This window comes from Rhopalosiphum padi, chromosome 1 (assembly GCF_020882245.1).
Source record: "Rhopalosiphum padi isolate XX-2018 chromosome 1, ASM2088224v1, whole genome shotgun sequence".
Lineage (NCBI taxonomy): Eukaryota > Metazoa > Arthropoda > Insecta > Hemiptera > Aphididae > Rhopalosiphum > Rhopalosiphum padi.
Genome location: NC_083597.1, coordinates 75539435 through 75550373, shown reverse-complemented (window position 1 = coordinate 75550373; position 10939 = coordinate 75539435). Strand labels below are relative to the sequence as shown.

The 10939-nt window shown below is 28.8% G+C and overlaps 2 protein-coding genes across 4 annotated transcripts; both read left to right on the top strand.

Annotated features, from left to right (window-relative positions):
• Window positions 1–1339: 1339 nt before the first annotated feature.
• Window positions 1340–5818, top strand: LOC132917684 (glycoprotein 3-alpha-L-fucosyltransferase A-like). Of its 2 annotated transcripts, XM_060978536.1 has the most exons (7): window positions 1343–1445; window positions 1517–1580; window positions 1732–1934; window positions 2420–2522; window positions 2705–3045; window positions 3333–3757; window positions 4761–5818. In XM_060978536.1, exons 3-7 carry the CDS (start codon window positions 1767–1769, stop codon window positions 5134–5136), a joined length of 1413 nt encoding a protein of 470 aa, XP_060834519.1. In that variant the 5' UTR covers window positions 1343–1445; window positions 1517–1580; window positions 1732–1766; the 3' UTR covers window positions 5137–5818. The 2 variants fall into 2 exon arrangements, with proteins under 2 accessions (XP_060834520.1, XP_060834519.1); XM_060978537.1 differs by having other exon boundaries at window positions 1340–1580.
• Window positions 5819–7429: 1611 nt separating this feature from the next.
• Window positions 7430–10636, top strand: LOC132918110 (glycoprotein 3-alpha-L-fucosyltransferase A-like). 2 transcript variants are annotated; one of them, XM_060979208.1, is made up of 5 exons: window positions 7430–7860; window positions 8162–8270; window positions 8600–8952; window positions 9085–9509; window positions 10026–10636. In XM_060979208.1, the coding sequence occupies exons 1-5, from the start codon at window positions 7684–7686 to the stop codon at window positions 10360–10362; spliced, it is 1401 nt and encodes a 466-aa protein (XP_060835191.1). In that variant the 5' UTR covers window positions 7430–7683; the 3' UTR covers window positions 10363–10636. The 2 variants fall into 2 exon arrangements, with proteins under 2 accessions (XP_060835191.1, XP_060835192.1); XM_060979209.1 differs by having other exon boundaries at window positions 7721–7860; window positions 8583–8952.
• Window positions 10637–10939: the final 303 nt, after the last annotated feature.

Here is a 10939-nt window from a genome sequence, read left to right as displayed (position 1 = left end):
TACTTAAACGATATATCGTTACAAAAGTTATACCAACATGTAAGAGACAAAAATATGTGTTATTCATACAAAAAACAGTTGGTTAATCAACAAAGCAAGAGGATAAACAACTCGAATTAAAAAAAACAACTTTAATTTTCGTGTTGAAATGATTTTATTGAATGTGCACGAAAATGAGAAAAGTAATGCAACTACGGACGTGAAACCTAAACAAAGTTAAATTATATGTACCTATGTATAAATATATACATATCACCATGATGGCACCATTGTATTATATGCCTATAATATATACATTAAACAATAAATATAAACAATTAATGAAGTCAAATGGAAAAATGCCAACAATAAATATATTAAGTACCTAATGTTAATCAATAATAAAGTGCATAGGAAATAAGTATTTTTTATGTGAAAAGTAAATTATCCTAAAGTATTTATTAATTTATTACTGATTAGTTAAAAGGTCATACAATTTATGATCCACTTACATTGTGTTTTATGGTATCGGTATGATTCAATCCTCAATTGTACAACCAACTTGGCCTTAATGTATTATACTCGTACTAGTCGTACTGTTTATGTCTGTATACACAATGCAAGTAAATTTGGGTTTAGAATACACAATAAAAACTAGCTAATGTATAAACAGAGAATTAGAAGCAATCAAATCATAATTAAATCAACAAGTCACCGGTCAATTATTTCATAAAAATATAAATTGATACATTCATAATAGACAAAAACTAAAAATAATAATGGTCATAATGTAGGGTTAATAAAGACATGTATAGTCTAATGCAATATTATTCCTAAAAAAGTATCGGCAATAATTGATAGTAATAGTAAATAAGAATATCCGATAATAGTATGACACTTTTAATTTCACCGGGCACACATTATTTTTTAAGCATTCATTATAATATATTATTATACAAAATTCAAAAAATCTGATAACTGCAAGCTACAAGTTTAGTAGAATATCTATTATAAAAATTTATTGAAAAAACTAAAACATCTATAATAATATTTTAGTTCAATTTTTCATGCAAACCTATGAAATATGAAACTGTAGCTATAAACTAATGTGATATTTGATGTTTATTATATATTTTATGTATGACATTAAAAAAATATAAATTACTCTATATCTACTATCTATATGATAATATGATATAGATATCTTTACATAGTATACACTATACATTATACTGCATTTGTGTTTAAATTTTTCAAATCAAACTTTAAAACAGTTGTCTAAACATATAATTATACAACTGTAATATATATATTGTAAATGTTGGTTTTAAAAAATGTAGATACTTAGTAGTTATTAAACATTATAATATAGGTAGTGTTTATTAAATATGAAAAATTAACCACTTTTTACAGATTTTTAAGGATTTTCAGCTCAATTTATTTCTATCCTAGAAAAAAAATAAAAAGTTAAATTAATTCAGATTATGTTATATAGGTTGTAGAATTAAAAAATATATATATATTATTGTTTGTTTAGACAAATAAATGGCGTTTATATTATTGTCTGGCATAATTGTAGAACATTAAAAAGATAAAAGCATGTAAGTAAATATTTTCATAGGCATTATATATAATAATATTATAACTAAAAAATAGATATCATCGTTTTTTTATTTGAAAATAGGATAATATTATTCATGTATATTACATATATATATAATATATAACATAATATAAAATGCAATGTTTTAGAAAAGTGTCGATTATTTAAGATTATAATAGAAAATATGACGCGACGGCAGATACGTCGTTTGCTGTACGGACTGCTGATTTTAGCATTATTTGTCATTGTTATACACAGCGGCCGTACTGCATATTGGCTAGCAAAAGATGAACATTACTTAGAACGGCCAAACCTCCCTGCCGAGGACCAGCTAGATTACAACGAACAACAGGTAGTTTGAACAAATTCCTGTAGTTACAACACTAACAACAATCGTGAAAACATTGGTATAACTATATGGCTGTATACTTGTAATTTGCACCCATAGGAATAGTTCACTAAACTTTTTGCGATTTAAAGATACTAATTACTATATAGTTAACAAAGAAATTTACATATTAAAATATATACATTGAAATTTATTAGTCAATCATAATTTTTTTTTATTTCTTGTTTTATTTCACTAAATATCTTAAAAAAATGTTAGTCTATAAATAATCAGAAATGTATGCTGCTATAATTGATTAATTACCCAATAATCAATAATGAAAATAAAATTGTTAATATAAAATATTGTAACATGTATAAAAAGTCTTCTTACTTATGATAAATACCTATAATAATATATAACACCTATCATACAGTTTTTTTTTTTACTAGCTAAATTGAATATGTCTGTTCTGAATGTAATTGATTTAGAGTAATTTAAACTTACAGAATCTACAATATTTGGAATCCCCAATTCAATCTTTAACATACAGTTCTTTAATGATGGAACCGAATGAAATTTCAAAATCACAATTACCATGGTATTTTAAAGGTAAAAATTTAATTTTCTAATAAATGTAAAAACTACAGATTACAGTATTAGGTACATAACTTATATCGTGCTGAAAATTGTCGTAAATATGTAAATTTTATGAACCAAACTAATAGCAAGAAAATAATTGTAATTTTTTTAACCGACTAATAATATAATATGTTACGTCTTTACTTTATCAGATGGCTTACTAAGACCAAGCAGAGCTAAAACACATATTAAGACTGGACAAAGAATTACACAGGTATGGCCTAATGAACAAAAAACTGATGACCGTATTGAAAACCAACTAATGTTTATACCACCTAATTATCGATACGACGATGAACCAATGAAAACAATTTTATTTTTCAATGGTTTAAGTAATTGGATGGTAGAAGATGGACAGAATGAGTTTATCTCGAAACAATGTCCGGTTAATAGATGCACAATTACTTCGAAAAAGTCAGAAGCTTCAAACGTGGACGCAATTTTATTTCGTGATTATTTTTCACATCCCGGTCACAGAAAAACTAGTAAACAAGTAAGATCAACAATTTATTATACTTTAAAACCAACTACAATAAAAATTAATTGTGCGTATATAAGACGTGCAGTTAACTGCAATAATTATTGGTTGATATTATATGTCTTACATCACGTAATCAACCTTTTACGGTTTCCAATCAATGGTAGTAATTACCTACATAATTTTGTAGTAACGTTTATAATACATTTTGAATTGTTTATATAAGTGTACTATATATAACTATAATATTATTATATTTTATACAAAATTTGTATAATAGTTTACAATTTTTTACATTACAGGTATGGATTTTATATTTTCTCGAGTCACCATACCATACACAACTTATCACTTACAACGATGTGTTCAACTGGACAGCGACATATAGACACGATAGTGACATCGTCACGCCATATGAACGATGGGCGTACTACGATCCGTCAGTGACACAAGTTGAACGATTAGAACGGAATTACGCGTTTAGCAAAACAAAACAAGTGGCATGGTTTGTATCCAACTGTGATGCCAAAAACGGCAGATTAGAATACGCTACAGAATTGGCCATATATATATCCGTAGATGTGTATGGTGACTGCGGACAATTCAATTGCCCTAGATCAGATAAATGTTTTCAAATGTTGGAACAAGATTACAAGTTTTATTTGGCTTTTGAGAATTCAAATTGTTTCGATTACGTAACCGAAAAGTTTTTCGTCAATGGCCTCCAGTAAGTCAACAACTAAATAATTTACAATTTACTTAATCAAGTTTAGTGACTAATTATAATTTCTTATGTCCATCAAATGCACCGTATAATGCGTAAAGATGTACAGTTTAGTTCGGGGAAAAAATATTTTTTTATAAAAAACAGTGTGAAAAGCTTTAGTTTTGAACGAAACAATAACTAGGTATCAAAATGTTGTTACCCGTCTTCTATTACCTTATAAGGTGAATTTTAACGATATCACAACTAATTATTGGCGACATTGGCGTATATAATTGGTGGGGGGGAGATGTGATCTGTTAGAGTTGTTAGGTATCACTCCAATATATATATATATATATAATCGTATTTATATATCGTATTTCACATACCATGTATATTTATGCATAAAATATAAATTACTATACTCATCTGTCTGATATTACCATCACTTAGGTTGGGTCTACAATAGGATAGTAAAACGCAATATACTTATAACACTGATATGAAGTAGGTAATAAAAAACAAAATTGCCAAAAGAGAATATATTATTGAGAGAAATTATTATTGAATATTATTAATATTATGAGTTTAACTGTTAAATTATTTTAGTAAGCAATTACAAAATTAATTATACCTATTGGTTGTAGGTATATGTTTTATTATAATATATAATAGGTAGGTATAATATATAGGTAACTTTATAAACATAAATGTAAATTATATATTATTATTTATTTTTTAGGGTTTTATAAATATCTTAAATTTTCATTATGCCTACCCTATTTTTTATACATAAGCTAAGGTTTTTACACGGTTCTACCCTATACCTTTGTATTTCAACAAAACAAGAGTTATGCGTACACTGTTATCGTTGATAATATACAAATAGATATAGGAATGACGATAAACGAAAATATATTATAATTTATTATGTTGTATTTATTATACAACGAAATATTATGTGAATATCTATATAGTTTGAATAAATAATAATAAAAAAAAATAATGAAATTGTTTGGTGCAGACACGACGTTTTGCCGGTCGTGATGGGCGGGCGCCGAGAGGACTACGAGCGGATAGCACCTAAACGGTCGTATGTGCACGTGGACGATTACGAGTCACCCAAGCAATTGGCCGAGTACCTGTGGCGGTTGGACGCCGACGACGACCTGTACAACGAGTACTTCCGGTGGAAGGGCACCGGCGAGTTTATCGACACAAAGTTCTTCTGCCGGCTGTGCACCATGCTGCACGACGACGGCGCGCCGGCCAAGCACTACCGGAACATCAACGACTGGTGGAGCGGCCCGGGCGTCTGCAACAACGCCATGCCGTGGCGGTGGTTCATCGAGTCGTCCGCTGATGCCGGCGAACCGCACTCGGCAGTCAACAGCGATTAGCGTTTACCTAGGGCGGCAGCCTCAGCGCTCGACTACATCACAGGTCGGCACAGTCGCCACCGCCACACGTGCGCATGTCGAGCGCTTCGCGAAGACGGCGAAGGGGCCGCAGAAGAACTTTCGGGACGGGCCTCAGCCTGCACGTCGTCGTCCATAGGACGACTCATTGTTTCGACTCGGCTGTATATACGCGACGTTTGACTAGCGGCGTCGTGTCTATTAATTATATTAATCATTATATTTGTTGTATAATAATTTGTATTCGCCGAAACCGATATTGTCCACTGCCAACCCGACGCAAAAATAATATGCGGACTGTATAAGCCGAGTACTTTCGTTTTCGGTCTCCGCATGTGGTGCAGCTGTCGTCAACTAATAAATAAATAAGTCACCTATAAGCGGTTGTGTGGGTCGATCCGACTTGATCCGATTCGCGGCCGTCGACGGCGTCTCGATCAATCCACTACCCACTCCCCCATCCAGTCACATGACATAATATATTGTCGAAAACTGTGAATTTTTTGTACATATAATATTATTGATTTCCCAGAGTGTACGACAATGTTGTTGTCAATATACACAGACTTTTTCCCGATTTACTGCACGTTCGTCGGTACACAAATATCACATTCACAATAATTGAAATGTTTAAATGCCTAATAAATATAATATTATTCCATAATTGACTTTAGTGGTAAGTACAACCTTGTCAAAAAGCGAAAAAGTACAAATTCGTTATATTATAAAAATACAAATACTCGTTCATTAGAACTGTTGACTATTTGTCAAACATCAAATATTCTAATATAATATAGTAAATATTGTTTACTTTAAATGTACAGTGGATTTCAGTGATTATATGTGCTAGTATTATATTATAATATACGAGTGTCATAAAAATGTCTTCCGCTGGAATGATATTATTCAAATTCTACAATTATTATATTTATAATGTATCTTTATACATATTTTAATATCGACTGAATTATATAGACATATTAAATTTATATATATCTTTTGATCAAATTACCCGATTAGAAGCTGAATCTTTAACCAAAAAAATAAAAAATTTTAACTTTGTGTGTTGCGTTGTAATTTTGCACTCAATTTTTAATCAAATAAATTTAGCGAGTAAAGTATTACAGAAAGTAACATTAGATATATCTGGCGCAGAAAATATTTTATCTGAAACTATTAATTTTTTAAAAAAACTTCGATGTGACTAAATAGGTAAAAATATGTAAATAGGTACTAATTTACTTACAGTACCTACAGTATATATACTGACACGCGTTAATAAAAGCACACTACCAAGTAATAATGAAGTACCTAATAGTAAAGTACCTAATGTTAATCAATAATAAAGTGCATAGGAAATAAGTATTTTTTATGTGAAAAGTAAATTATCATAAGGTATTTTTATTAATTTATTACTGATTAGTTAAAAGGTCATACAATTTATGATCCACTTACTTTGTGTTTTATGGTATTGGTATGATTCAATCCTCAATTGTACTACCAACATGGCCTTAATATATTATACTCGTACTAGTCGTACTATTTATGTCTGTATACACAATGAAAATAAATTTTGGTTTAGAATACACAATTAAAACTAGCTAATGTATAAACAGAGAATTAGAAGCAATCAAATCATAATTAAATCAACAAGTCACCGGTCAATTATTTCATAAAAATAAAAATTGATACATTCATATTAGACAAAAACTAAAAATAATAATGGTCATAATGTATGTTTAATAAAGACATGTATAGTCTAATGCAATATTATTCCTAAAAAAAGTATCGGCAATAATTAGAGTAAATAAGAATATACGATAATAGTATGACACTTTTAATTTCACCGGGCACACATTATTTTTTAAGCATTCATTATAATATATTATTTCAGTCTACAAGTTTGTAGAATATCTATTATAAAAATTTATTGAAAAAACTAAAACATCTATAATAATATTTTAGTTCAATTTTTCATGCAAACCTATGAAATATGAAACTGTAGCTAAAAACTAATGTGATATTTTATGTGTATTATATATTTTATATATGACATTAAAAAAATATAAATTACTCTATATCTACTATCTATATGATAATATGATATAGCTATCTTTACATAGTATACACTATACATTATACTGCATTTGTGTTTAAATTTTTCAAATCAAACTTTAAAACAGTTGTCTAAACATATAATTATACAACTGTAATATATGTATTATAAATGTTGGTTTTAAAAAATGTAGATACTTAGTAGCTATTAAACATTATAATATAGGTAGTGTTTATTAAATATGAAAAATTAACCACTTTTTACAGATTTTTAAGGATTTTCAGCTCAATTTATTTCTATCCTAGAAAAAAAATAAAAAGTTAAATTAATTCCGATTATGTTATATAGGTTGTAGAATTAAAAAATATATATATATTATTGTGTGTTTAGACAAATAAATGGCGTTTATATTATTGTCTGGCATAATTGTAGAACATTAAAACCTTAAGAGAAGAGTAGACACAAAAAAAAACATGATGTATCAGAGAATACATCATTTACTAAACGGATTGTTGATCCTTATGTTATTTATCGTTGTTGTTTATGGTATCTTTACAGCGTTTTGTCCATTTAAGAATAGATATTATTCGACACAACCATACAAATATGAGACGGATTTGATAACTCAAACAAATCATGATGATGAACAGGTAGGATATAAATTGTAATAGTTACTTAAAAAATAAATAAATAATTTACTAGCTTTTTCTTTTACCTCTTATAATTTTTTCTCAATCCAATTACTGATCAGAAATAACTATTATGTGTAAAATATTTATTAAATTATAATACATTTAAATGTATTTTTTAATACATTTTAAATGTAACACATAACTTAAAAAATATATAATTATGAAACAACGCTTCATCTTCAAATTTTTTCTGAAATAAAAAATAAAGTAATTCAAATGTTTATTTTCTATTGATCAAATTATATTTTGGAAATTACAGATTGTGGAAACTTTAGAGTCTCCAATTCTAAATGAAAATTCCGATCGTGTAATAAAATGGAACACATTTGAGAAATCACGTTTAGCGACTTTACCATGGTATTTCAAAGGTTAATACTATAATTCTATTATTTCAATATTTTATAAACTATAACAATACATTTAATTATTTAGTATATTTAATTCATACTTGAGTATTACCTGACCATTCTATACAGTGGCATAAATAACGTTGGTAGAATAAATAATACATTATTTAAACATATCAGGTTAGGGTAAAATATAATAATAATTAACTAAATTTAATATTAATTATGATTGATCTGATTATTAAATCAAATGACATAATATTCAAGGTAAAATATTCCTTATTATGTTGAAATTAAATTTTATTTACATGTATAAACATTGCAAACAATTAGCAAATTGATTTTGTTAGATGGAACTCTAATGCCTAACAAAGCAGAAGTAGACCCTATAACAGGAATTAGAATTTCACGATTATGGCCTGAAGAAAAAATTAGCAGCGATCGTATAGAAGAACAACTAATGTTTATACCGCCTAATTATCGATATGAAAATGCACCAATAAAAAAGATTTTACTATACAACGGTATAAGCAACTGGATGGTAGATGAAGGGCAAAGTGAATTTCTTTCAAACGATTGTCCAGTGAATAGATGCATAATTTCAACTAAGATAAGATTCATTACTAAAATGGATGCAGTTATATTTCGAGAGGAGTTTTCTGATCCATTCTATGAAATCGAACTTAAAAAGACCAGTAAACAGGTATGATAAGAAATGTATGTTATATTTAATTACCTTGATAATAGTCTATTTTAAATTTTATATGTTGTATGGAAAAAGTTTTATTAAAAAAATTTAAAAAAATTAATAGTAAATATAAATGTTTCTTAACAGATATGGATTTTCTTCTTTCTCCAGTCAGCGTATTATTCAGGATTTGATGTAGGAAATGACATGATTAACTGGACAGCTACATATCGACACGACAGTGACATTGTCATGCCTTACGCACGATGGGCATATTTCAATCCTTCAGTGACTCGAGTTGAACAGTTAAATAGGAATTATTCTCTAAACAAAACGAAACAAGTGGCGATGATAGTTTCTAATTGTAATACTAACAACAAAAGATTATTATATGCTAAAGAATTGGGCAAATATATATCTGTTGATATATATGGTGAATGTGAAGGATTGAAAAACACCAAATCCAATAACTTTTTACAAATATTAGAACAGGATTATAAATTCTATTTGGCATTTGAGAATTCAAATTGTATCGATTATGTGACTGAAAAGTTTTTCATAGATGGACTTCAGTAAGCTTTTAACTTTCTCAATAATATACATAATATATTTAATAGTGACTTTATAAACAAACTATTACACTATTACTTTAATGTGTTTTATATTAATTATTAACACAATTAATACTATTTTGAAATAATTCATAAACCGTATTTTTGAAAACTCGAGGGAGCACTTAACAACATATGACTTATATATTCAATTAAAAAAATACTTCTTTCTTAACGCTTTTATAATAATTTCGAGGAATAGCTTTTAAAAATATACTAAAGACAAATTTCATTGCATTAAACATTTAAAACTGATTTTAAAATAAAAGTCACTCTGTCACTATATATTTATGCCTTTGGCCAGTGACTACCCATGAATATTATGTATAATATTATGTCCACGACTTTCTGTGCAAACAGTCTGTTATAACGTACAAGTGCTTTGAAAGCATGAACTATTACAAATCTGTGATAATAATTATCGATAGTACTAAAAATATTGTTACGATATAATTATCAGGTATAAACGGTTGACAGGTACAATGTTCTGCCGGTCGTGATGGGCGGACGTCGAGAGGACTACGAGCGGATGGCGCCTAGACATTCATACGTACACGTGGACGACTATGAGTCGCCCAGGCAGCTGGCCAAATACCTACGGCGGCTGGACGCCGACGACAACCTGTACAACGAGTACTTCCTATGGAAGGGCACCGGCGAGTTTATCGACACAAAATTCTTCTGTCGGCTGTGTGCGATGCTGCACGACGATAGTGCACCGGCCAAGCACTACCGTGATGTGGACCGCTGGTGGCGGAAACCAGGCGTGTGTGACCATTCGATGAAGTGGATGAAACCGCTTCCGGGCGAATAACCAGGTTTCGGGTGACCAAAGATTAGCTACGGCGCTTGCAGTTAGAAGGATTTTTGTGGTCGCTTATCACTCTCCTGCGCCATAACTGTTACCATCGCCGCGGGCAAGCTCTGAATATGTCATGCGTAGGATACTACACCGATAGACGTAGACACAACTTGAGCATTTTTTTTTTTTTTTATGAGGGAGTTAGATTTATATTGTCAATATTATATTAAACATACAACATGATACGTTACTACTTACTAATAAAAAATATTAAATATTAACATTATACTTAGTTATGTCATTTCGGTTTTTTATTTTTTGTTGCCAATAGTATCAAAATAATTACAGTTAATTTCTAAATCGTAATTTAAATTATAGCAATTATAATAATAGAATATAGTATGCATGCAATTCGATATAAATGCAAGCTACTAGTAATGCAATTTATAGATATTTTTTTTAAATTTTTATGGGAAGTTATCAGTTTTTATGTCTTTTTAAAAAAACATAAAAAAAAATAATAGGTTTATTGCTCATTAAACTTGTTTTTATTATTAAATAAATAAATTATATTTTATATTTTATTATA

What these genes read in the sequence shown, in the direction of transcription:
- LOC132918110 (XM_060979208.1), top strand. Translation starts at nt 7,684, where the DNA reads ATGATGTATCAGAGAATACATCATTTACTAAACGGATTGTTGATCCTT. An exon ending in TTAAAAAGACCAGTAAACAG is followed by an intron (nt 8,953 to 9,084) that starts GTATGATAAGAA and finishes GTTTCTTAACAG; the next exon opens with ATATGGATTTTCTTCTTTCT. An exon ending in TTTTTCATAGATGGACTTCA is followed by an intron (nt 9,510 to 10,025) that starts GTAAGCTTTTAA and finishes AACGGTTGACAG; the next exon opens with GTACAATGTTCTGCCGGTCG.
- LOC132917684 (XM_060978537.1), top strand. Translation starts at nt 1,767, where the DNA reads ATGACGCGACGGCAGATACGTCGTTTGCTGTACGGACTGCTGATTTTA. An exon ending in TAGATTACAACGAACAACAG is followed by an intron (nt 1,935 to 2,419) that starts GTAGTTTGAACA and finishes TTAAACTTACAG; the next exon opens with AATCTACAATATTTGGAATC. An exon ending in ACAGAAAAACTAGTAAACAA is followed by an intron (nt 3,046 to 3,332) that starts GTAAGATCAACA and finishes TTTACATTACAG; the next exon opens with GTATGGATTTTATATTTTCT.